Genomic DNA, 27,098 nt, shown 5'->3' on the forward strand with positions numbered 1-27,098 from the left:
TGTAGTATACAGGAAAAATGAGAAAGGGATTGTCTTGACTCCCATTTTGCATAAAATCATGCTGGATCATGGAAAGGATCCAATAGCAGAGAGTTGAATGTGGTGTGGGTTTGTTAGCCAGGATGAAATTCTGAGAAGCTAAACATAAAATGTGTACAAAGGTTTGTCTTGTTTTAAAAATATCTACATGCAAGTTTGAAGTTTTTCATATGTACAAAAATCCTATAAAGTCTTATGATGTTTGCATTAAAAACAGACATGCCACCAAGAAGACATGCACGTTGTGTTCTCTAGCCTATGGTGTTTGTTTTTATAAAATCCAAGGCAGACAAAATTCTCAAGTTTCAAGGATTATATCCAGTCAAGACAACACAAAGAAGAGTGCCTAATGTGGTAGAGCAGAAAGAAATCAGGCAACACTGGTTCGAGGCCTGGCTCTGCAACTGCCTCTCTGGCTGTCAGCTCCTCTTCCTCTTGGTTTTCTTCTCCGTAAAACACAAGGACTAGATGAGAAGACCTTACGGTCCTTCAGCTCTATAACCATGGGCCAGTCATCCGGAATTCTAGGTCTCTTTCTCTTCTGTGCAGGGCAGAGTAAGAGTAGATGACCTAATCCCTCCCGGTGGGCACACTACCAGAAATGTCCTGACACCATTCAAAAAAGGAGGCGAAGAAACTGCTAACTGGGTTTCAGTAGGTATCCTCGCTCTCACTCCTGCTGCCTCACTGGCCTTGGCACAGGGCTGGGGCACGAACAAAACCAGGAACTTCATCCTGCTGGCTCATTTGCTGGGGTAAGAAATGGCCCCAGCACAGGGTCACAAAGGGGCAAAACATACAAAGGATCACTAGCCTTTCATGCTGAAGCCAAGCCCCAGGAGGATTTAAAACACACATGTTAAATTTTAAACTGGTCTGCTTCTTCCATGTGCTTGTTCCTCTAAAATCACTCCTTTCCACAAACGGTGGTACCCAAGCTATTCTCTTCCCAGGAACTCCTAGCTGCCACAGTCCTTAACAGCTGCCTCTATTGAGCAAATACCTACTATGTGCCAGACACTTTTCTGTATTCCCTAGCTAAGTAACACAGTGGGCAAGCAGCGAATTACCATCTCTACATCACACATGAGCACTGGAGACTGAGAGATGTGAATTAATCTCACTTCACTTCTAAGTAGCAGAGTTACCACTGGAACCCAGACTGTCTGACTTCAGAGTCCATTTTCTTTCAGTTCTCTAATACTTCCGCCTTAACATTTAAGGAACTGACCTAGAGGTCACCTAACCAAATTCTCCCATAGGACAGGATTTCATTCCAGAATATTCTTGATGTGCTTACCACCTCCAGTGATCATGAGCTCATCATGATGCTGGAACTCCTTCCAATTGTTCATCTGCTCTCTCTGCTATTACCATGATGCTCCCACCAATCCCTATGAATTCCACTCTTTGTATCCAACTCTGCTTTCTGGACCCCAAAGAACAGGACTGATCCTTCCTCCACTGGGAGCAAAACTCAGACACTGAACACTACCAAAATATCATGCCATGCAAATCTTTTCTTCACTTCCGTATATATTTAGCTGCCCTATTCTATGTCTAACCAAAAGCTCAGAGGAAGAAGCAGTTGTATGTAGTTAAGAGAAACAAAAACAAGCCTAGATCTGGGATCCAAGGACCTCTCTCTTAGCTTGATTTTTCAAGACACCCATCTGCCCTGCTTATCACTCGATTCTCTCTCCATCCGTCTCTGTTCATTTCTTCCCAGTTACCTTTTTTGGGCTCTTCCTCTTCAGCTGTGCCCTTAAAAGCTGATGTTCTGAACAGTTCTGCCTTGTCTCATTCTTTACTCTGCACCCTCTCCTGCTGTGACCTCACCAGTCCTGTGGCCAATGACTTCCACACTGGGATCTTCAGCCCAGTTTCAGAGTGCTGTCCTGAACCTTGACCACGTGCCTGACTGCTCTCCAGGAGCGTCCCCCCAGCTGTCCCATGGGCCCCTAAGATTCAACCTGTCTCAAGCTAACCTCATCACCTCCTCTTCCAACCAACTGCTCTTCTAGTGCTCCCCATGGAGGGAGGAGAGGCCAGATCACCACATCATTCTCACCACAACCAGGCACTGGCCAAGTTCCATGGATCCTCCTTTCTTAGTCCATCTCAGACCCATCATGACCACTGCCACCTTACTTTAGGCGTCACGCTTCCTGAATGAACTGACCCACACTTCTCCGCAAGCCCTCAGCATGTGGGAAGACGCAGCCCATTGCCTGGCACCTATAGTTCCTGCTCAATAACTGTCTGAAGAGCCTGCTTCTCCCAGGTCAGATGAGTAGCCCTCTTCATGGGGATGCAGACAAAGTATACAGAGATTTCTAGCACTGAACCTGGAACCTGCTGAGTACTTCATAAATATTTAACAAATTAGTGCTAGAAAGCAAAAAACAATGCCCATTCCTCTGCATTTCCCTTCAGCATATGTCTGTCCACCTCGCAGAACTCAATACCCACAAAAATGAAATAAATCAGAGAAAACCTCTTCAGGGCATGTACACTCTTCTGGTAAGCATTTTAAAATGAAGAGTACACACATCTTTCTCTTGAAGGAGCTTATAACACAAAGCAGGTAGACAAAGTGGAAAGAAAACTCATCCTGGAGTCAAAGATCTAAACATGAACTCCACTTTTCTGGTGTGCTTTTATTTTATTTATTTATTTATTTATTTTTCTGGTGTGTTTTTAAAAACAAAAACTAGTGTGTTCTTGCATACCAGAACATTACACAAAAGAGTATGACCTCAGCTTGCCTGGGGCAATTTTTTCTTTCATCCTGTGAGCTAGAACTCTGAAGTACTCTGTAGCATGTCCCATTTCTTTGTAAGGAGTATGTGGTTCTTGAACAGCGAAATCACATCAGACTAAGCCTGCAATGGTTAACATTTCAGTGGAATCTGCAACAGATGACAGCAGGCAAGTTCCAATCTTTGCTCCAATGTGTATTAGCAGAACATGTCAAAACCTAAATTAAAAGTTTTCACTCGCTTTTTTAAAAAAAAATAAATCCTTTTGTTGGCAGTCTCTCACTGATGACATGCAACAATCTTTGCATATGAAATCGGCTAGTCCCCTGCTTCGTTGCTAACTTTGTAGAAGTTCCAAAGCATTTCTGGAGCAAGTGATCTATTTGGACTGACAATGCCAAGCTGGGACCTGAGCCCTGAATGAGCTAAAATTACCAAAGCAAGAAGAACGTGGCTTTGGAAGCTATTTCCCCCAAGTGTGGGGTTTTTCTAGTCAAGGCAGTGATAAAGAATGTTGACTTTTTCCAGATGAACAACACTGAATGAAACCTCAAAATCCCACTGCAGGTTTCTGCTCTGAAAAACAAGTTGCTGCTACAGAGGTTCCTGTCCTTCCCGACTTCCGCTTCCCAAACATAATAAATACACCTGTCTTCCCAAAGTTCATGAGTTCGGCACGGGCTGGCTGGTGTGGACCATGTGCTGGGCACTGCAGATGCAGAGACAAGGAAGGCAGGGCCCTGTCCTGGAGGAGATCACTGGCTGCTAAGGAAGATACGCACATTCATGACTAACTGAAGCAAAACACAAAATGCTAAGATCCATAAGCAAGGGATAAGCAGAGTAAAGGGAGAGCTCTGAGGAGAGAGTGTCCCCTCTGGGGGCAGAGGGTAGGGCAGGGAACACCCTTGAGGCTTGCGGGGTCGGGGGTGGGTGGGTGGGGATTCCAGTATATTTTGTCCCCTCCTCTATCATAGCCCTCAGCTCGCTGGACCACAAACATGTCACATGTTAGCCTTCCCCACTGGAAGCCATGGGCACGGGCCCCATGTCAGACAATCCATCTTGGTTGGTTCAAAAGAGTGCGTGCGGGTCTTTTCTCAAGAGGGAATGAAACACCACAGGTCTAGGGAAAGTGAGAACAGTGGGCGAAGCTGGAGAAGTAGTGTGGGGCGGGGGCCACTACAAATGCCAGGCGGAGAAGCTGACGTTTAATTTAGAGGCAACAGGGAGCTATAGAAGTTTCTAAGGAGAGAGGCGAATTGACCCAAGACTGTGTTTTAGAAGATTATTTGGACAGCAACTTAGAAAAGAGGCTGGAGACAGGGTGAGCGATTAGAGGGTCCTTGCACTGGTTTAGACAAATAAAAGCTGCTACAGGCCTGAATGCAGGCAGTGGGAGTGGAGCTGGAAAGGGAAGGCTTAAAGAAGAATCTGGACAGGGCACCTAGAATCGGCCCTTTCTCTGCCCCCACCTTTGCCCCTTCCCCACCAGTGCCTGGCTTCTACCTCTAGTTAGCACTCATGTCAAGTCCTAAGACTACATATTCCTTGAGGATAATGCCCATTTCTTCTTCATCAGTCTGCCCCTGACAAAAACCTGTATTCGGCAGGGCCTGAGAAGTGAACTCTGTGGCTCCAGGTCATGCTGTCATTCAGAGCCAGCACCTCCGATGTCCTGGTGCACTGGTGCCTTGGCTTACTACAGCATTGGGCCTGGCATACAGGAAGTAGTAAGGGGGTATTTGAGAACAAAAGGAATTTAGCACACCCAAATAATAATAACAGAGCACAGGTGCTTGGACAGAATGATGTGGTATTGTAAGACTCTGAGCCTAGAGAGCCAGTGTTTGTCCTGTAGAAACCACCAAATTCAATACCAAGAGCCCCAGTAGCAGGCCAAACTGCAGTTAGATAATGGCAAGCTCTCCGCATGTGTAGCTCTCATTTTCACAACCTGTGTGGCAAATAAAGGACAATGAGCAAGGAGAGACCAAAGGTCAACCAAGTCTTGAGATATGTGGTTCTCCTGTGGAGGATGGGAGCTCCTTGGAGATTTCCTCAGGACAATGACAACTCATGGAGGAGAGGGCAAGGTAGTGTGTGTGCGCTCTGTAGGAGGGATGCTGGTAAGACAGGAAGAGGAAGAGCAGAATGAGCTTGAGAACTCAGAAATGAAAACTGTCCACTGGCTCAAAAACTTGCCTTGAGCCCCAAGCTTCATGGTCATTTCTTGCATGCATGCTGTGTGGCTAACAGGAACATCAGCTACTTTAGGAAGGGCAGTGCCAAGCACGGCCTGTGTTCTGAGGCTAGCTTTGCCATTTATTAGCAGGTCAGTCTCTGAGCCTCAGTGTCCTCAGAGATCAACAGCAATCTCTACCAACAGGGTTCCAGGGAGGATGAGCAGGGACAACGCACAGGCTCATAGTGAAACTATCAATAAAGGTGGGTTTGTTTCTTTTTCCCTTGGACTGAAATCACCCTTTGTTGAGAAGAGGGCTGTCCCACGGGGTCTGACACACATGAAACCATGGCATAAACCACCATGTCTCACAGCAGCTGGCTTTGACATTTTCTGGATTCAAGAAGAGGTCCACTTAAGACAGCTCTGGGTTGGCCTGGCAATACTCAGTAAAGTACCAACTTTGCACCAACAGCCATGAAGTAGCCCAAAAACTGCCCCTTGAACCCAGGCTGTTGGTGCCAGAGAGAGATCAACTAACTCGTGGTTAATTCACTAACCCAAAGCCATCTCTACCTCCCCCTGGAGAGCTCACCTCCTCCCGTCTGATGCCACAACATGGTGGTATTTATAGCTGGGAGATGCCAGAAGACAGCTCTTTAAGAGGAAGTGACTGCCAGCAATTCTCAGAGCCACCACATTCAAGTCAAGATGGAGTTTTAAGACACATAGGAGAGTTCTCTCAGGGTAAATGAATCCCCAAACCCACCCTGGCCCTTCCAGCCAGATCTGCAGCCAGAGCAGCAGCGCCAATTTAAAAATTAACCAGCTGATTGGAATTTGAAATGTGGTCTAGCCAACCTCAAGTTGGTTCCCCCATCACTGCCCCCACCCCCCACCCCGTCTCCTCCCAAAAAAGTAGTGAGGAGGTGGGGGAGAGCATTTTTCAAATCACTTTGCTCAAACTGGCGCCATGGTTCTTCTCTGGATCTGCTCTGCCAACTTCCAGATGTTGCCTAGATTTTTTGTGTTGTTTTTAATAACCCTAGAGATTTATCAACATTCCAACTTGGAGGATGAAAAGTCCATAGATTCAAGATTCATGGTTCTCAGACCAAGAACTACATGTCTTACTTATGAGAACTTTCTTCTTTTTTTAAAATCAGTGTCAGTGAGGACCGCAACTGCCTCGCAGCCTCTCTGCGGCGCTTGAAGAGCCAAGCCATGTTCATGTTTGCTGAATGAATAAATGAATGAATGGACAATCTCTAATGGTGGGAAACAGCCATTACACACCAAGTCACATACATACCACTGACTCCTTCTGACATACATGGCTTCCTCCTCTCCTGAGGCCCTTCCAGATCTAGGAGTATAATACAATCATCAAGAAGCATACCTTCTTTTCTTCTAGCCCAAGCAAAGCTGAGGTTACAGCCTAGTTACAACTTCCTCAGGCCTATACTCTTAGGGAATAATCACCCAGTCCCTTCCCTTGGGTAATTAAAAGCAAGCAAACAAACAAAATAAAACCTAATCAGCTACACAGGCTTCCCTTTTCTACATACTTCTCCTCATTCTGTTTTTCTGGACCCAGCTGTCACCAGGTGTTGTGAATGGGTCTACGCCACTGTACCCTAGGGCTTGCCAGAGGGGTGGTAAGGGTGCGGTCTGTCAAAAAGTACTCAGGGTGCTGGTGGGTTTTTAGTTCTTCTTCCACTCCTCGAGTGCAAACCTGACTTCCAGAGGCCACAGGAGGTGCTGTAAAAGAACAGGAGTCATGGGCTAGAGTTCTAATCCATTGCTCATTTGCCATGGGACCCTAGGCAGGTCACTTCTCGGTTTCAAGCCAGTTTCTCTATCTGCCACATTTAAATACGATCACATGCTGGCTTCATCTTTCAGGACAAATGTCAGAAAGAAAAAAAAAAAAAAAGCTGGAAGAATTGGGAAAGGTCTTAAAACGACACCATCTTCATTCAGCTCCTAACCCTGGTCTTCCCTTGCAAGCAGAGAGCAGGCTGGCTGTCTCTGCCCACTCCGGGGTACCCCCACCCGCAGCAGCAGCTAAAAGGCTGCTCCCTAGAACGGAAGTGATACTAACTTCTTCCTCTCTTGTCTGTACCTAAGTCTCCTACTGCTAGCTGGGAAAGAGGGTCCACTGACTTTACAAAGGAAAAGGTGTCTCATGTAGCAGAAAGAACTTGGCGTAGTAGGCTGAAAGGGCTGGTTTCTTGTCCTGTCACCAGCTGAACCTCAGTGTCCTCATCTGTCAAAATGGGGCTGAGACCACCTACCTTCTCTCTCTGTCAGGGCCCTGAGAAAGCAGGAATGGGAGGTCTGGTCTTATTCTGACCAGCAATTCTTTCCTTGCCCTCACTTCCCTCTCACTCAGAGAGCCTTCTGGGAGATTCAAAAGGGGTGTGGAGGCTCAGGGATGCTGAGTGCCACTACCTCTTCACCTCTGTCACCTAGCCAGGAAGGGGCAGAAGAGAGTAGCACCCAGCGATCAAGGCCTCCCCATCCTGTCCAATGGTGACCGGGATGGGACAAGGATGTCACAGCTTCCCTCTGTGAAGAGAGACTCACACCTACAAGAGTCTGACAATATCCACCTTGCCTCCTCAGTTCCAAGAGGCACCAAGGGCCTTAAAGGAAGAGAGACAGAGAAACTTGAGACGGAAGGAGCAGAGAGGGGAAGGACCAAAGAGAAGGTGAGAAGCAGAGAAATAAGAGTGCAAAGGAGGGGAGAGAAAAGAAAAAGTGAAGGGGCCAGGAGAACAGACAGAAACAGAAAGAGGACGACAGACACATACCGAGCGGTGAAGACATACTGACAGCGCGGGAGTGTCGGGGAGGCGGGGAAGACAAAGGGGACCATCCGGTGTTTTTAACTGGTCTGGCCTTTTTGAGACCCCCCCCCATCCCCAAAAGAAAAGCCTAGGAGGCGGGCGGAGGAGGCCGGGGCGAGCAGAGGCTCCCCCCGACCCCCTCTACCCCGGGTCCCTGCCCCCGCGCGGGTCCCGCCGTCCCTCCCGGCCCGCTTGCTCACCTGCCAGCGCCAGGATCTGGGCCTTGTGGAGCAGCAGCGCGCCCCAGTCGCGGGAGGCGCGCGGGGGGCTCTCGGGCCCGGCGCCCAGCTCCTCCGGACCCCGGTACACGGCGTACACCTTCTGGTTGTCAAAATCCAGCCGCGAGCGGGGGCTGAAGTCGCGCACGCACGACACTGGCAGCGCGTAGCAGACGTTGTCCTCCAGGAACCGCACAAAGGCGTACATGGTGGGCGCCGGGGGCGGGCCCCGGTCGGGCCGGTCAGCCCGCGGGGCGGGCGCGGAGGTGGGGACCCGGCGGGGGGCGCGAGCCGCGCGGCCGGGCCGGGGGGCGGGGGCGGCTCCCCGGGACCCGGGCTCCCCCCACTGTTATTGTTCCTGAAAGCACCGCTCTGCCAATCGGCTGCTCTCGCCTGGGCGCGGAAAAGAGAGGGAGGGGGGGAAGGGGGCGGGGGGCGGGTGAGGGGGGTTTGGAAGCGCACCGCCACTCGCAAAGTCAGACCCGAGCAATCACAGCCGGAGCGCGATTCGCGTAGGGAGAGGAAAGGGCAGGGAGATTGAATTGCAATAATAATAATAATAATAATAATAATAATAACAGTAGCATTGCAGGAGAAGGAAAAAAAAATGCATTGACCAAAAGTCGCGCTGCGTGCAGGGAGTATTATATTGCTTCAACAGTCGCGCTCAAAACAAACTGAATCGCAACAAAACTGCATTGCAAAAGAGAGGAGAGAGTGTGGGAGAATGAACGCAGGGCCTGGGAGGGGGTCAATCTTGTTGGGATCCCGAAGTGTAAACTTGCACTTGCAAGCAAGCAGAATTTTGGAGTGTTTCAAATAATTGCAGCCACTCCTCTTAGCTCCTTTAGTTCGTGTATCTTTTCCCCTTCTTTCTTCTTTTTCTTCTTTCTTTCTTCTACTTCTTCTTCTTTCTTCTTTCTTCTTTTTTTGCAAAACTGCCAACTCCTGCTGTGGGGAGGGTCTGTCAGCCAGAAACGTTTCCCCAAAGCTGCCAAACTAGTTCTGACCAGAACTGGGGCTTGTCTGGGATTTCCAGTTGGACCAGCTGGCTGAGGTGGTGGAGGGTTGGTCGAGGGCAGCTCTCAGCCAGAGGGAGCAGGGGGCGCCCCTCTGCCCTGTAGTCTTTCTCCACTGAGGCACGTCCACCGCATGCCTTTCTTAGAGCTGGGACCAGTTGGAAAGAAGGAGGGAGTGGAGGTGTACTCTGAGGGAGGCAACCCCAGGATTAGCTGGGCATTTTGGAATGCCTTGAGTTCAGGAATGGAACTCCGTGGAATACCAGTCTTTGCTGTCCGCAGGATAGTAGGCAGAAGAGAGCGTGGAGGCCCTTGGATGCCCCAGACAAGACCTGAACAACTAAAAAGGGGCTGACTGGGCTCTGCTCACAGGAACCACATTCCACATCAGAGGGGGCCAGCACTCTCACAGGGATGCCTCCAAGAGGATGGGCTTTTATACCAAATTTGGGTACTTTTATCCCCAATTCCCCGCCCCAGACCTGGCACCTGGTAGGGACTAAAATTTTGGGTTGAGAAGAATAATAAATAGAAATCCTCATTCATCCAGCTATCCAGTAATTCATTCTTATGTTCAAGCAACCAAATATTGTTTGGGTAAGCGCTATATATATGCCAGATTCTGGCTAGGCGCTAGTCACAGAGGGATGAACAGAATGGACAAACCACCTAGATTCCTAGCAGTGTTTGATAGTGTTATCAGAAACGAAGTCTTGGTTTTGGACACCTGGGCCAAAATTAGGTTACTAAATGAGTAACACCTTCCCTCTCCTCAAAACCCTTGCAGTCCCATCCAGGAGTATTAAAAATGTGTAAGTAAGTAATTATATTATTGTGAGAAAAGTGTTCTCATAGAGGAATATTTGTTGGGGGTGGCAGACTTAATTAATGTTATATTTTTTTAAAAAATCATTTCATTGAATTCAAGCTGTAAGAAAAAGATAAATGCACAAAAATATTTCATAGTGGTGAGTGATTTTGTTTTCATTTGTGTTTTGCATTCATATATTTATATTTAACTATTTTTCCACAATAACTATTACTTTATGATCAGAAGGTCTTACATATTATTTTTTAAAAAGCACTGTACTCGCATTTCAGTTCAGCTCCACTAATGATGAGGTAGATAAGCCAAAACCCGCAAATTCTTTCATTGTGATTCGGGAATAATGTTATACAGGCAAACCCCATAAACATACACCTCCCTGATCCAAATGCATAGGTCAGATTACGTTCCCTTAAGCCCGTGGTATATATGTGGTTGTAGCCAGATATGACCACGAGTTTCCTGATGCAGTTGTTGGTCTGATTGCCTCACACACTTGGGGAAAAAAAGAGGTGCCACACTGAGTTGTTCCAGAAGATTTACCTTCGTGATTATGATTTCTTTGGACTAATCTTAAATGAGTTTTTATCTTAAGAATACATTCCTGTGTTTGTCCAGGGGAAGTAATGTATAGCAAGACTTCTGATAATTCACAAGATGGTTCATGCAGAGTTGGCCATATTTAATGAAAGTCCATGTAGCTCCAACTGTGTTTGCAAAATAATTTCTAGTACCATGGCCAATATCCTCTACCATCTAAATGAAGGTGACCACCAAGTACACCATCAGTCTCATCTTTCTTACCACCTTTCTGGACATAGTACATGCCAGATGCATTAAACTATTTGACATTTCCCAAGGTAGCATGCTCTATCAGATCCCAAGCCTTTATGCTTCTGTCCTCTTTCTGCGAAGTTCTTCCTCCTAGAGCACATGCTGACATCAGCTTCCCCTGAAGACCACCTCCAATGTCACCTGCTTTGTGAAGCCTTCCCCAACCACTAGCCCTCCTCAAGCACAGGCGGTCCTTGTCTCCTATTTTGTCCAGTACCTTTTTTCTTTGTTCCTTAGAGTAAGCTCCTTGAGAGGGGTCAAAATCTAAGTAACCTCAGCATCACTGGTTCCTGGCATATTTATGCTTATAAAACAAACATGTTAAAGACACAGAGCGTGAATAGCAAACCTCCTGCATGGCTTTTCTGAAAATCTGCCCCCTTTTCTCTGAGTTGTAGCTGAATCCAACTCTTTCTCATTCCCAGTGACCAAAGGGTGGGGACTGGCTCTGCTCCTTTTGCGACAGATTTGTGAACATGTTAAATGTCACTGTATCCTCAGCTCAAGCAAATTCCCCATCAAAGTCACCATAAATAATTCTTACAAGGAGGTAGTTGCATGTCCCAAGAACCCAGAAAGAAGAAAAGAACAAATTGACATGGGTGCCAGCAGAATAAACAGACTCAAATACATTTTGCATGTAGGTGCACCGATCCCAGAGAGGAACGACAGGTACGGGAAGCTCACGGAGACACCGCTGGACAGCCTAAGGGCAACAGAAAGACATCCCGTGTTTCTGCTTCCCATGTGACCTGCACAGTCAGTCTTTAAACACAGCTCCATACACGGGTGCCTGGGAGGCTCAGACTGCCTTCCGCTCAGGTCATGATCATGGAGTCCCGGGATCAAGTCCAGAGTTCCACATTGGGCTCCCTGCTCAGCAGGGAGTCTCCTTCTCCCTTTGATCCCCCCCCCCCTCCCCGGTCTCATGCTCTTTCTTTCAATCTCTCTCAAATAAATAAATAAACACAGTTCCATGGAGAAGCTACTAAGTACTTCCTCTACCCTGGCGAAAATGGAGTCAAACTACCTCTTTGACTTGGAGGCAGTAGCCCGGGACTTTACACATGGCAGAAACCCAAGACGGGGGCTGATCCGTTGATGAGCAAGCAAAGGCAGATCAAAAGTATAGATTTCAAATTTAAACAGGTGGTTAAAATGTCTGATTCAACTAAATCACAGCTGAATCCCCTCTCGACTACCCCACTCTAACGATTGTCCCTGTGCCTCTTACACAATTCTAATGCCAGGAAGTTTACTACCACCCCTTAACTTTGGGACACTACTGACTGTGGATCCATGGACATGGAGGCAAAATCTTCCACCTTGTAGCTGTCACACTAGGTCTTATGTCAGTTGTTCAAATATGGAAAACTTGGGATCCTGTCTCCTTAGGATCTTAACTATCTTCTGCTCAGACATCACACTTCCTTCACCCATCTCTCCATCACCTGGTTTCGGTGATGAAAATTGTGGTATCTACTTTTTCTCCAAAGGTTACTCTAACCCATCCATGCCAAGCACCATGCATATACATCTCAATTAATTTCACACCACACCCTTGAAGGGGTATGATTAACCCCATGACAGAGTTGGGAAAATGGAGACTTGGAGCAAAGCAGTTTGGCTCTATCAGCTGTGGGGAGCTGCAGTCCCATTTGCGTTAAAGACAGTTTGCTTTAGAAGCAGTGTGGGGGAAGGATTGGGGGGAGGCAAGACTGGGGAGTGGAAGGCCTCTGATGAGGCTGGATGTCCTGTGCCTGCCCCTCCTCAACTCCCTCTTTCTGGGGCCAAATGTACTTTGCCTTTCATCCAAGTCATTTTAATGGAGCAGAAAGCGTACACATCTGGGGCAGCTTTGCAACTGCGTCTCCATTGTGCCTTCCTGTTGCGTTTTGCAGAGCCTTGGGTTAAGTCAAGCTCCTTCAGTTTAGCCAACTGAAGCATGTTCAGTGGCAGCAGCAGGCCTTATGTTTCATATTACTGCATGGAATTCTCAGTGTACTTTGCAAAACTATTTTAAGGAGACCTGGGTTCTGTGAATTTTAAAAGCAATTGGAGCGTGTCTTTGCAACCTCTCCACTAATGATTGACCACATTTTTTTCATGATTTTGCCTTTTCTTTTTTCCTGTGATATTTAATTTGACTTTTAAAGTCTCTGCTTTAAAATTCCCACTCCTGACCCCCAGAAAAGTAATTTGCTGGGCTGTCATCTAGGGCCACTGTCTTCTCGGGTAGAGTCAAAGAACTGGACTGGCTGGGAGGCCCATGGCAGGCATTATCTTCAGCTGGGAACTCTTACCCCAAAGCAGGGGCATCAAGCCAGTGCATCCACGTGAACTCCCGATCATGAAGTCTGGCTGGATCTGGTTGTGGGTTTGGGGCTGCGGAAGAGAGTGGCCGTAAAGAAGGGGAAGGAAGGAAAGAGAGGAGTTGCTGCTGAGGACAAACACAAAAGCCAGTGAACACTGCCTAGAGTTAGAGGGAATGTCAATTTGTCATGTAGGTGACAGCGTGGAGGGCCGAAGGAGAAGAGGCTTTGGAATCGGCCCAGGGGTTAAATCCCCACCTTTGCCCTCTCTTTGCTGTGACTTTGGGCAAGGCAGTTCACCTTCCCTGAGCCTCGGTTTTCTTATCTGGAAAATGAGGCTATCCTCAGAAGGTATTGTGAGAATCGGGGCAAGAGTTTTTCACCCTCTCTGTACATCAGGATCATCTGGGAAACTTAAAAAAATAACCTGTTTCCAGCTCCTAATCCCCCAAGATCTTGATTCAATTGGTTGGGGGTTAGGGACTTAATTTTTATTTTATTTTTTTTAAATTCCCAGATTATTCTAACATCGGACAAGGTTGAGTACTTCTGAGTTGGAAAATTTTAAGGTGACATGCCAGTCGCATAGAAACTGCTCAACAAGGTGTAGATATTATTTTCAGGGAAAATGTACAGGGCTCTGAAGTGTCTATGCAACCTCTCTGAGGAATAATAATTTCTTCATCTGAAAAACGATATACCAGTGTGAAAACAAGTCAGGGTATTATAGTCGTAGGCCCTGGATGCAAAGCCTGGCCAAAAAGTAAAGCCTATCCTCACTGTGTGGTTATGGACACGTTTCTGAATCTCTCCAAACCTCATTTTCTCCAAGGGAATATTAATACTGCTTCATAGGGTTGTTATGAGGATTAAATGAGATATGTAAATTTAAATGTCTATGCAAAGCATTTGGCAGAGTGCCTGACACATAGTAGTGAGTCCTCAATAAACGATAGTTGTTGTTTTTGTCATGTGTTATTGTTATTTATTCTGAGAGCTCTTATCTCCATTCTGAGAGTCGTGTGCCCAATGAACATTTCTTGTATCAGATTGAATATAATGAGTTGAACAATGCTGGTAATTACCCAGTGAGTGCCCCACCATGCTTCCATCCCAGTGCACGCCCTTTCCACTAGAGCCTGTGGGCATGGTTGGCCAACACAGAAGCTCAGATCTCACACCTTCAAGTCTCTGAGGCTCAGGGCCTTGCCCAAACTTGCAGCGCACACTTCCAGGAGATTTTGTTTGGAGCCATGCATTCTCTCAAACTGAGTTTGTGAAGTATTTTCTTAGAATAAATAAAAATGTGTATGCATTACATAAAATGAAAAATGCAGAAGCATTTGTAGCAATTGAAAGCCCTGGGAATTTGCATCTTGGCTTGATGTTCAGATTGCAGATAATGGTCAAGTTCAACCACTTAGATCTCAGCTACATTATGACCTCATGTGGGGCACACACAGGAGCTGGTCACACAGATGACCTGAATCCTGATGTTTTACCCGGGGTACATACTCCGCAAAAGCAACACTAAGCAAACATTCCCAATGGTCAAAGACCAAAAGAAGTTTATGAATAGAAGAGATTATCACAAGGGAACAATATTTGAATTGGTTTTGAAAAAGAAACAAAGAAGTTGGCTCACCTTGGAAGAATGTAACCTGCCTCAATGATGGATTTCAGTTAGGAACCCATTGGTTTTAGAAGCTACCTGTAGTTTTGCTTTTCAGTTTAACTCATTCTGTCATTTTTCAGTTGAAATGTCACTTCCTCAGAAAAGTCCTCCCTGACTTGTTCTTCCCATCGCTCTCCGCAGACTAGCTCAGGTCTCTTTTACATATTTTCACAGTTCCTTATATTTTTCCTCATGGGGTTTAGTGAAGTATGTAATACATATTTATTCTATTATTGTCTGTCTCTGGTAGTAGACCAAAAACTCCACTAGAGAAGAGACACTGTTTTCTTCACTCTTGTATCCTAGCACCTAGCCTGGCCCATGGGAGACCCTAAACAAATACTTGTTGCATAAGTACTTGTCCAAGGTCACACAGAAGTAAACGGTGGAGCCAGGATTTGTGACTCAGGCTGCTTGACTCTAGAGCTCCCCCCAGAGACTTCCACTTCAATTCTGTTTCCCCCGAGTCTGACTCTTGCCTCAGTGACGATGATCTGTGTCCTTTTAGCTAGCATGGGGAGATAATGGAGCACCCATACTCAAAGGACCACTTGTTGATTTTCTAGGGATGTCCAGACCACCTTGTCTGGTGCAGGTGAGACCCCAGCTGGCAATATCTCAAAAAGCACCCTGGATTTCAGTGATATTTTCATTCTATGTTGCTGTAGGTGAGAGTGTACTAGATTCAATCCATTGTATAAAGAAGGATTTCCTTTATTTACTCAAAACCAGTTTCTTTATTGAGTACCACAATAAGGTCACCTATTATGCTAATCAGAAAAAAAAAGTCATTGACCTCTGAGTTTTTATATTATGGAAAAATGGCTCATATATACAATAAACAACACATTTTCTGTTGATAGTTCTTTATCATGTTCTTTGTGTGCTGGAGGTAGGTGAGTTGGAGCACACAATATCAAAACCCTACCTTCTCTTTTTTATTATCAGGCATACCCTTATTATCATGGGGAAAAATGGCAAGAAGCAAGGAAGGAACGATAATCCACTAAGGGAGAGACATTTTATCTAAAACAGGGAATGGACAGGAGCAAGACACACAGAGGCTTATGAGACTCTAGATGAAATGGTTAGGGAGAGAATTAACTCAGCTGCTAGGTACAGTAGGTCACACAGGATCCCACCTCTACCTGCTGACATGTCCTGCCACACTGCTGGGCCCAATAATAAAATAATAAATAATAAAAGTGCATAGGCTTGGAACTCAGATTTGGGTTCAATTAATATTCTATCACCAAGGTCCTTTGGGACCTCGGGCAAATGTCTGACTCTCCAGTTTTTCCACTGTCAAACAGAATTTTATAAGGCTGTCACAGGCTCTAATAGACTATGCATGGCAACTGCCTGCCAGGCACAATGCCTCGTCCATAGTAGGTCCCCCAAACTATGAGCTGTCTTTTCATTCCCTTCTTCTGAGACAGACTCTACTGCTTCTTCCTTTTAGGAGGTCACAGGATATTGACATGAATGGATCCCCAGAAGCCAGCTATTTTTGGATCAAGAAACATACCCACTCTTCCAAAGACTGGGCAGTATTACCGCAGAGTGGCATCCACCATCCCTTCATGGCCCATGCTGGGGCAATATGTCTTCTTTCAAAGCTGGGACCTTAGTGAGATCTGTACTTTTATGAAGTTTTGGGACTTAAGCTGAGCTTGGGGTTTTACTGTCTGCTTTTAAAATTATGTTCAGATTTTGTATATTTAAAACACGACTCTGGAATTGTGAAACACAGTGTTCTCAATCATAAAAAAGGATGAATTATGTTATGCCTTTCTGTTCCCATTTCTGGGTTCTTTTTTTGTCTTCTTGTATGAATTTTTCTGTGATGCCCTGCCTTATGTCTTAACTCATCTGGGATACTTGCTGTGAAAATTTGGGCAAGATTCTTAACTCCTGTAAAACTGCTTCATTCATTCATTCATTCATTCCTTTGTTCATTCATTCATTCATTCATTTACTAATGAACTATTTGCTGAGGGCTTATATTCAGAAACTTCACTTAATACGTGGGATACAATAGCGAACTAGACAGATAGAGCTTTATCTATAAAATGGGAAACAAAACTTACCTATTAGGACTGTTGAAAGAAGCAAATAAGATCATATATGTAAAAAAGAGGAAGAGCCAAAGAAAAGGACTGAATTTTATTGAGCTCCCTACGCTGTCCCCAGTAATGCTACATGCTTCACTTACAATCCTCATAATAACCTTGGAAAATAATTCTAATCCTCTTTCTATAGATACATCAACTGAGGTTCAGAAAGGAAAAATGAGGGCCGAAATCACACCCTGGATTCAAATCTGGTATGAACTTCCCACTCTGCTATTTTGTTGCCTCCAATGGTCCCTGATATACAACTTGCCATTTGATAGATATGTCAGTCTTCATCACCAGCTCCATGCAGAATGTGAGGGTTTGTATCCTTCTTTCTGCTAGCTGATACATATGATAGCACCAACTGTGCGTGGTTTGGGTAGAATAAGGGGTACTTGGATGGAAAATCCAAATCCTATCCCCTAGTTCCTTAGGGAACAAGACATATACGTTAAATTGACAAATTAAAATTTTCCATTAGAATATGCAAACAGTTACCAATAACTCCAAGTCACCAGGGGAAGAACTCTGGTCCTCTGGCAGTCAGACTCATCAGCTTAGGAGACAGATGGGACAGGGACTCTTGGCAAGAGGAACATTCTTTTTCCCAAGTCAACCCATTTCTACCCCTATGACCTTTAAAGATGAAGTGCTCAAAACTCTATCCCCCCGACTCTTACTGCTCCCCAGGTGGAGGCAGACCTCAACTGCACAAACAGCAAGGTGCATTTTTCCACCTGGGGAGCCTGATGTCCATGGAAAAAAGAATCTGCCCGGAAATGTTCACTTAGGGGCTGCCCGCTTTCAAGAGGCAGAAAAGAGAGTAGGAAATGAAATCACTGTGCTTAAACTTGGCAAAGGGGCTGTAAAACTGCCCCTAGCTAAGAAATCTGGACCTCTACACCCTTTTCTCTTCCATCACTCTGTTTGGACGGGTCACAGCAAAAACATACAATGGAGAAGCCAGCATAGGGGCCAGATAAGCTCTGTCGGCATGGCTTTAACTTTTTGAGAAAATACTTAATCTCTGGTATTAAGAAAAGGAAGGGCCATACCAGAGAGCTCTTGTTGCCACTGAGAAGACTTGTGAGGGTTATCAGAACGAAAAGACAGACACAGAAGAAACAGAGCAGAGCTTTGCATGCAAAAAAGGGAAGAGAAAAAAAAAATCTTTTTCCTTGGCATGGAGAAATTTCATCCTGAAGGTTCTTTCTTTTTTTTTCCTTTTCTTGGCAATGTAATAAACACCTTAAAATAGAGTTATAAAACGGAAACAGATTCTATAGAAGCAGGAAACCAAGAATAGTGACTTCAGAGAACTTATAGACCAAAGCTCTCATTCTAGAAATGATGAAACTGAGGACAGAAGGACAATGATTACCCACAGCCCGAGAGTTTGTCTTTGACCAAGTCATTCCTGGAACCCAGGTCCTGGCGGGCCTTTCCTCTGCCTAACATTCCCATGCTTTCTCTTGATTACAGGGCATAGGCTTCAGTGGAAGGTGATCTTATCTGTGCCCATAGCATCAGCTTACCTAGTCCTAGAGAAGCATAACTCATCATGTTCAAGGTTTTGCATCAAGAAGAAGCCTCTCCTGGTTGGGGAGGGCATAGTGACCTCCCATAGAAACCTCCCAACTCTCTCCCCTTACCTGTGTCTCTCCAGTCCTGCTGCCATTCCCATGGTGCTCCTCTGACTATCTTCTATTCCCACACCCCCACCAAGAGCTGCTGTGGATTCTCTAACACACAATCCAAAGCATGATCCCAGCCTGTTCTAGGGGGGTTGCCCTGAGCATAGCTGAAGCAGTGTTGACTCCCAAAGAGGCTTAACTGAAAACGGGGTGAAAGAAAAGGCAGCAGAACATAGTGGAGTGATCTGAGCTTTGAAATCAGATGAACCTGAGTTCAAATCCCAGCTGCACAGCGCATTAGCTGTACACACCTGAGCAAGTCATTTGACTTCTTCAAAGTTTGGTTTCCTGACCTGTAAGGCTGGGAGATTCACCCCTCAAGATATTTGGTACAATTAAATGAGAGAGCAAACAGAAAGTATTTAGCCCAGATCTTTGTTCATAGTGGACACTGGTGTATACAAAACATTAAAAACATCTGATTTTCAAAGCACAGGTCTATAGTCACTCACTCAAAAAACATTTCCTAGGCCACCTTCGCCGTGCCAAACCTTGTGCCAAGTATTGGGATAAAGACAGACAAGAAATGTTCCTTCCCCTGCGGAAAATAATTTTTTCATGGGTGCTACGGATTGAACTGTGTCCCTCCAAAAGCTATGCTAACGTCCCAAACTGCAGTATCTGTGGAAATAGGGGGTCTATGGGTGTAATCAAGTTAATATGAGACCATTAGGGCGGGCCCTGATTCAATATGACTGATCACCTTGTAAGAAGAGAACAAGGTCCGGTGAAGGCAGAGATGCATAGGGATAAGGCCACATGCCTGCAGACGCAGAGATGGGATGATGCAGCTGTAAGCTAAGGAATGCCAAGGATAGATGGCCACCACCAGAAGCTAGGGTGAGGCAAAGAAAGAGGGAGCTTGGCTCTGCTGACACCTCACTTTTGGACTTCCAGCCTTCAGAAGAATGAGGGAATAAGTATCTGTTGTTTTAAGCCACCCAGTTTGTGGTACTTTTTTTTTTTCAACAGCCCTAGGAAACTAATACACCTGGGGAGATATGCAAGGGAGCATATGCAGTGATTACAACAGAAGTGGAATGACACGGATTGTGTTCATTGAGCTGAGCATGGTGCATTTATTCAATAATGTAATTTTGATTAAACCAGGAAGACTTCTTGTGAGGCTCAGGGTTGATGGAGGTCTGTGGAAGTGGAGGCAGTTTGCTGGGAGATGGATAGCCTGTGTCTGCTTGAGGAAGACACGGAAGGCTTCTCGGAAAGGATAGTGAGAACTGGTACCTGAAGGATTGGCCAGAAGCTCAGGGGGTAGGGGGTTAGGGAGAGGGGACACCATTTGTACTAGAGAGCCCAGTGTGTGCAGAGGCAGAAAAGTGTGAGCTGTTTAGAATGGGGGGGGGGGTTACTACAAACATGTAATCACGGTGGCAGCTCTGTGCTGATACCGATCTGCCTTCCAGACTTTCTTCTCCACCTTGATATCCCACAGATACCTCTTACATAAAATGTTCTGAATTGAACTAGACCCTCCTTTCTCTCCCTACACAGATCTCTTCCTGACCGTTCTCCTTCCTGCCCTGATTTGGTGAATGGCCCACCTCCTGCCCCTCCAGCCTAGCTAGAGGTCTCGGAGTGCCTGTGTACTCCACTCTTGGAAGTTGACTTCCTTTTCGTCTCTGATTTACACCATGATTTCTGAGCTTTACTATATCTGGTTCTAATGGATTCTCACTTGGCATGAGCTCCCAACTCTCCAGCTGTGTCTCTCGGCCATATTCCTTCCAGCCAAGCCTCTCTGCCAGATAATTAATGATCTGTAAACAAATGCTTAATTGCACCAGGGGAGCACATATTTAAAGAAACTTTGTGATAAAGCAAAGGATCCTTTTTATAACATGAAGAACATTTCTCTCACAAACTCTCCCCACCCTCGACTTCTCATTTAGTCTACATTTTTGTCTCATGTATTAAATCCAAAACTCTTCTGCAGCAGAATCTGTAAAACAAAAGAACAGAAACCTGCCCAAGGGACAGATGGTATCATCTTGAGGTGCTTCCTTCCTGAGACACTCTTTTCTTCAGATTTGGCCCTTAGACTCAAGACTTGGCCACTTGCTAGGAGAAAGGAAATTTTGGCTCCTGGCAAGAAGGCAAAAAAAAAAAAAAAAAAAAAAAAATGTGGACTTATTAAGAATCTAACATATGCCTACTTCTTTTATTTATGTTCTCTCATTTTCTTCTTCACAACACCCCCATGAACTGCTATCCATTGTATAAATAAGAAAGAACAGCACCTTGCCCAAGTTAGTGGCAGTTAGTCAGGGGGAATGGCTGAGATTGAAGGGGGTGCTTAGACTCAAGGTAATGAGATGATTGCCTCTCGGCACACCCTTTCACGTTGTTTGAGATATCTAGTCAGCCATATTGCCTTTTCAGAGCGGATAAGAACTCCTGAGTCAGAGAGTATGCCTTCTGCCCGGCCCTGCTGATTCCCTGAGTGGGTGGTACCCCGAACGTGGTGGGCAAGAAGCCGCAGTGGAAACTTTTCTATTTGCTGCTGTGTGGGGGGCTCTGCCCTCCTGCTGGGAGTCAGTGTTGGGTGCTGCTGTGGGAGGGTCAGTTCAGCCACTCAGGCCCTTCAGAGAGGAAGCACCTTGGCGCAGACCTGAAACTGAGCCTCCTTTAGGGAGTTTGAAAAGGTGGTTTTTGTGCAGTTCTTAATGGCCCAGCTGTTGCTGAAAGAGGAAGTACAGAAACATTTTTAGAATAGTTAGTGGGGTGCGACAGAACCCGGGGACTGTATCCACAGGAACTCGCCCCCTTCAGAAAGTGTTGCTTCTGAAAATACTTGGGTGTTCACAGAGCAAGCACCTGCCCCAGGCCAGGCCCTAGGCTCTGTCCTGGATCCGCAACCTCTCCCTCTTGGAGGGTCCCTTCCTCTCTGTGCTTATATATGCTCAAGTCTGTCCCAACCCCAAAGCAGGACAATAGCCTCCTCAGAGCCTTCACTCATCTCTGCCTCACCTTTAGTTACTTCCTTCTCTTTACAAGCAGAACTTTCTGAAGGAAAGTGCAGTCTACACTTTTCAGCATTCACTCACCTCCCGTTCACTCCTCAGCCCCACGGCAGCCTGGCCTATGCTTCTACTGGTTAGAAGCTCTCCAAAGTAACCAATGACCTACCGAGTTCAAGGGCACATTCCTTCATCTGGTCTCAGCAGCATTCACACTGTTGACCTGGCCTTCTCCCAGAAACATCTTCTCCCTTTGACTTCAGTAGTCTTGATTTCCTTCCTACCTCTTTAATAATTCTCAGTCGATGTGGTAGGCTCCTCCTCTTTGACCCACATTTTAGCTGTCAAGGCTCCCTCAGAATTCTGGCCTTCTTATTCTGTATGCTCACAGACTTAGTGCAGACTTCTCTCTGGAGCTCCCAACACATGCGCTTACTAGCCACCTGCACTTGGAGAACTGAATGGCATCTCAAATATTCAAACCTATCTCTTCAAACCTTTCTCCCAAGCCCATTTCTTCTCAGACATGCTGCATTTTAGTAAGGAAGATCATCCACCACGACCAGGTTACAAACTTGAGTGCTTCTTGATTCCTCCTGTTTTCTCACCTCTCAGTCATCAAATCCTACTGATTCTGACCCCATAAATATCTCCCAAATTGTCTCATGTCCTCTCTCCTCCACTGTATTCTAGTTTAATTTTTATTTCTCTGCTCTTAATCTTACCCCTTCCCAATGCATTCTCCAAACTATTGTGATCTTGCCCAAATGCCAATCTGATGCTGCCACTGCTTGAATAAAACCTTCTGAGGCTTCTCCTCTAGCTCCAAACAAAGTACCACACAATTTTAATCCTGTATAGTCTGTGCTCTACCAACTCTCTGCTTAGGCTACATATTCCTCCATTCTCTGCTGCAACCAAATTGGTTGCCACCTGGTTCTCCTCCTTCCTCTTCTTAACTTTTCATTTTGAGGTCATTGTAGAGTCACATACAGTTGTAAGAAATGATCCAGAGAGATCTCGTGAGCTCCTCACACAGTTTACCCAAGGGGTAACATCTCGCATACTGTAGTACAATATCACACCCAGAAAACTAAGATTGATATAATCCACTCACCTTAAGCATATTTCACCACTTTTACATGCACTCATCTCTGGGTGTGTGTATTTAGATATTCAGTTCCATACTGAATTTTATCACATGTGTAGATTCATGTGACCACCACTGCAGTGGAACATATAGAACACATCCACAGGAGGCTCAAACTAGCCTTCCTGTGGTTCCTTCAGTGGGCTGACTTTCTTTTATTTCCAGGTCTTTACACAAGCTTTCCCCCACCCTGATACCCTTCCTTTGGTCAATTATTAGTTACTTTTCAGGCCTCAACTTAAATATCTATTCCTCAAAAATACTTTCTCTGATCCCACCTTTGGTTAAGACCCTCACTCTCTATTCCATGAGCACCCTGTACTCCTTTTGTCCCATCATAGCACCTATGTTCTTACCACTTGAGAATTAGGAACCTGCATGAGGGCACAGGTTGTGTGTACCTAGTTCATGTCTGTATCTCTGCTACTGACCACAGTACCCGCAACAAGGCCATTCCTCAATTAAAATGGTCAGGGATAAGAAATTCATGCAGACTGATGAGTCAGGGGGATCTCCCTCTCTCAAGGAGCTCTCTGTCATGAACCAGGCAATTCCAATATGCAAATTAGTGTTGTCTTAGAGTGAAGCTGTGAAGGTTGGGGGGATCTGGAGTATGTGTTTTTCTTCCAGCCTCTAGGTATATAGAATCGGGCACCCAGGACCAGAAGTCCTCGAATACATGTGCCCTTTCTAACTAAAGGGTTCGAATGCCAGAACACTTTTGCCCAGTTTGGCAGGTCGGCTACGTGGAGTAGACACTATGGTAATAAACCCAAAGGCCTGAATTCAAAGACCTCAACTGGACCATTTTCTTAGCCTTAAAACCATAGATGGAGTGGCAATTGTTGGTCACATACTGAGTCCTGATGTTAGTCATAGGATGAGCCTTGATCTTGGCACAGATCCCGACACTACCAACCATGTGATAAATACAGAAACTTCCACAAGAATAGGTAAGGCACACAGGTAATGGCAAGCTTTCAGGGCAGACACACTCTGACACAAGGAAGGCAGAATCCAAAGCTTATGTTCTGCTAGGGGGTCGGTGACATAAACATGCATTTCATACCCGAAGAAGAGAAATAGAATTATTGAGTCCTGAAGCATTCAAGCTGGAAGGGCCCTTAAAGGCATTATGTCCCCTCACATCACCTTTTATACACAGGGAATGGGGTTTGAGCTCATTGTATAGAGGAGTACAGATGTTAACATTTCACATCCAGCTTTAGACACAGCAGCCTTTGTTGTAATCTCTGAGTCTTCTAATTAATTTCGCCAAAGCATAACTGACCTTTGACTCAGAAACATCAAACCAAAGATTTCACCTGGCCTCCAGCTAGCCCTCTCCAATATACTCTCCCCCATCATTGTGAACAATCCATTTAGAGCACAAAAAGCTGGCCAGGTTACTCTCTTGCTCGAAACCTTTCAGTAGCCTCCCATCACCTTCAGGATGGAGTCCAGGTTCCTAAGTCTCCAGATTCAGCACAGCCCTGCTTCCCCGCCAGCATTCTCTCTGGCATCTCCTCACATCCCACTTTACAGAGCACACCATGGTGTTTTACACTGCTGTTGAAGCTCTGCCTCTCCCCAGAATGTTTTTCTCCACCAATATTTGCCTGGTTAACTGTTTCTTAACCTTCAACCTCCACCTTCGCCATTATTTCTTCCAGAGGACCTTCCTGGAGCCCTTGAGTTGGATTACTGTCCTCTCGCCCTGTCCTACACCTTGCCTCCCCTCCACCCACCACCCGATTATGCCACTGAGGGCCTTCAGTGGGGACATGCTATTCGGGGGGCTGCGTCTCCAGATGCCGGGGCTTCTCTGCAGGATAAGGCCTGCATTTTCCTCACTCCTCTCCATGCCCACCATAGGACCCAGCACATGGAAGTCTGATGGAAAGGGAAAGCTAGTTCGTGATTAACCTTCACTGAGGGTTAACTTTGGGGCCCGGCTGCTAGGTTCTCCACATGTTTCATGTCACTTCATTCTCCTTCTAGTACCAGGGCCGCTCAGTACTCTGAACAAAGCCCTCCACACACCAGGGAAGTGACTGTGAATGTCCCATCAAGCTTCCAGGAACACTCAAGATGATCTCCAGGCCCTGGCCCCAGCCCCACCCTCCACTGCAACCCATGGCCACTGGACTCAAGTGTGCCTTCTCGCCTCGCACCTGGACTTGCCTCTCTACCCAGCACTTTCACATCGGATTCAGGTCCGACTCTGCCTGTCCTTCGTTTTCATGTCAACTCAGGTACTGGATCTCACCTTCAGGATCAAGTTCTGCAGTCTGTATACCTAACCTGTTCCACCCCAGGGGACAGCGGAGGCTCTAGACCTTGCATCCCAATCCAGAATTCCAGGTCCTTGATTATACGACAAGAACAAGTAGATCACCATGGGATTGATTAGATGACTATTCTGAGGACAAGGAAGCTCAGTTAAGGAATGTGCCCAAGATCACATGGCCTGGCTTCTGCCCCATGCCAAGACCTAGACATAGCAGCTCTTCCTATGTGGAGGGCACATTCCCTCTTCTTTCAAACCCCTTCTGTAGTCCTTTGAATGCCTGCCTACATGACCATTTCACACCTTGTTTGTGAGATGCCCAAGCCGGGGTTGTTACCTAGCACCTTCCCCGGTGTCCAGCCTGGCAAAGAGGTTGAGTCTTGGGAGAGGCATGGGAAAGGCACAAATCTTGGAATCTTCCTTTGCATTTGGTTTGGCACCAAAGAAGCAAATTTCTCTAATCCTGTCCCAACAAATGCATTTTCTTGTCAACTTTTTGTAATTGATAAGAAATATACACCCTTAACATCTTAAGGAAAGCTAGTCATGGTATAAGGGTTTAAATAAAGGAATTGTGAAATCTGGGGGAAAGTACCGATCTCTACCACATCCCTTCTATCCCAAGGATATCAAGCTCTCAGATGAAATGTTCTGATGCTGTGAAAAGAGAAAATGCTTCGGAATTACATAAAGTTGGGTTAACCTGGCTTTGCCTTGCAGGAGCTGTGGACCTTAGGAAAGAACCCTGAGAGTCATTCTATGCTCTACCCTCTTTCTTACTCCAGCCAATCTCTCAAGTCCTGCCAGTTTCACCTTCTAAGTGGTTCCTCTCTAATCTCTACCTGAATTGTGAGCTAGTCCAGTGAGTAAGCATTTGGGCTCTGGAATCAAACTGTCTGGACTTGAATCCCAGTTTTCTTATTTACTATGCCACCCTGGGCAATTTACTTAATGTCTTAATGTCCGTTTCCTCATCTGTAAAATGAGGAGTAAAAATCTTGGGTTGCTAACAAGATTCAATGAAATAATCCCTATCAAGTGCAAGGATAATTCCTGGCCCAGAGTCAGAGCCCCTAAACATTACCTCCTCTTGTTCTCTCTTATCACTTCCTTTGTTTAGGCCATTATCATCTGCAACTCCACACTCGCCTCTGCCCCTAGCTCCTCCTGCTACTTGCTTCCTGCCCCTAGCTCCGCTTGCTACTTGCTTCCTTCAACCCCTGACCAGCCAGCCCTCCAAGGTCTCCTGCCTGGCTTCTCTTCTCTAGTGCCTCTTCTCCAATCCAATCTCTGTGCCATTGTCAGACTATTCTCTGTAAAAGGCAGATTTGACCATGTGATTTGCAGACAAGAAGACCTGTGGTGGTGCCCCATCATCCATAGGATAAACATTGTCCCTAACTTTGCAGAGAAGGCCCTCCAATACCAGGGCCCCCCGCGTTACCTCCCAAAAACCCCGAGAAGGAAATTTTACCCTCCATCTGACTGCCTCAGAGTAGTTAAGTAAATGTCTCAAGGACCTGCAGTTACTCACTTGTCTGGCTGAGATTTGGACCCGTCCTCTGAGCCAGAGTGTGTGTTCTGTACATTGACCACACTGTCTCTCCCCACACACCACCCACAAACTGACCATAAGCACTGGAGGAGCAGGAGAGGAAGGGTGCTGAGATGAGAAAGAGGAGCTGGTGTGGAGACATCCCGGTGGGCTGCCTGACTGAGGAAGGCTCCCTGCAGAGGCTGGAGCTCTGGGGACCTCGAGGGGCAGGGTGGCAGGGGTGATACGGGAGAGCATGCTGAAGCTGTGATTCCAGAACTGTCTGGTGAGATGAAGTGAGATTCAAGTTTGAGTGGAAACATGTGCTTCAGATGCTGCTCTCTTCTTCCCTGACACTGGCAGAACCCCAGGAAGCTCCGAGGTTTGCTTCTCGGTTTCAGTCACTGTTAGTGGGGCTGGAAATACTATGTTCAGTTGGAGGGCTTGCCAGAGTCTCTTTGTTATCCACAGATTAATGAACTCTAGGTTGGTTGGGGAGGGTAGAGTCCCTTCCTCTCTAGTTCTTATCCTGCAGTGATACTGCTCAAATATCCATCCATTTGCTCAGCAAACCTTCCCAAACACCTGTGGGGCACCAGGCCCCATGCTGGAAATA

The 27,098-nt window shown here is 46.1% G+C and overlaps 2 protein-coding genes across 7 annotated transcripts in view; both read right to left on the reverse strand.

The window, feature by feature from the left end:
• Positions 1–8,447, reverse strand: part of BEND5 (BEN domain containing 5) — a 46,320-nt gene extending 37,873 nt beyond the window's left edge. Inside the window, exon 1 of one of the 6 annotated variants that reach the window (XR_006601747.1) lies at positions 8,039–8,447. Coding sequence is in view for 2 of the 6 variants with exons in the window: in XM_004740354.2 (XP_004740411.1) it covers positions 8,039–8,264 (226 nt within the window). In the remaining 4 variants the exon portion in view is untranslated. The remainder of the gene's footprint in view (positions 1–8,038) is intronic. The other 5 variants (XR_001182221.2, XM_004740354.2, XM_013064828.2 and 2 more) reach the window with 5 other exon arrangements.
• AGBL4 (AGBL carboxypeptidase 4) overlaps positions 1–27,098 on the reverse strand; it is a 1,601,862-nt gene that overhangs the window by 225,847 nt on the left and 1,348,917 nt on the right. The window lies entirely within an intron of this gene.

Source organism: Mustela putorius, unplaced genomic scaffold (genome assembly GCF_011764305.1).
Source record: "Mustela putorius furo isolate JIRA1106 unplaced genomic scaffold, ASM1176430v1.1 tig00003853_pilon_pilon_pilon, whole genome shotgun sequence".
NCBI lineage: Eukaryota > Metazoa > Chordata > Mammalia > Carnivora > Mustelidae > Mustela > Mustela putorius.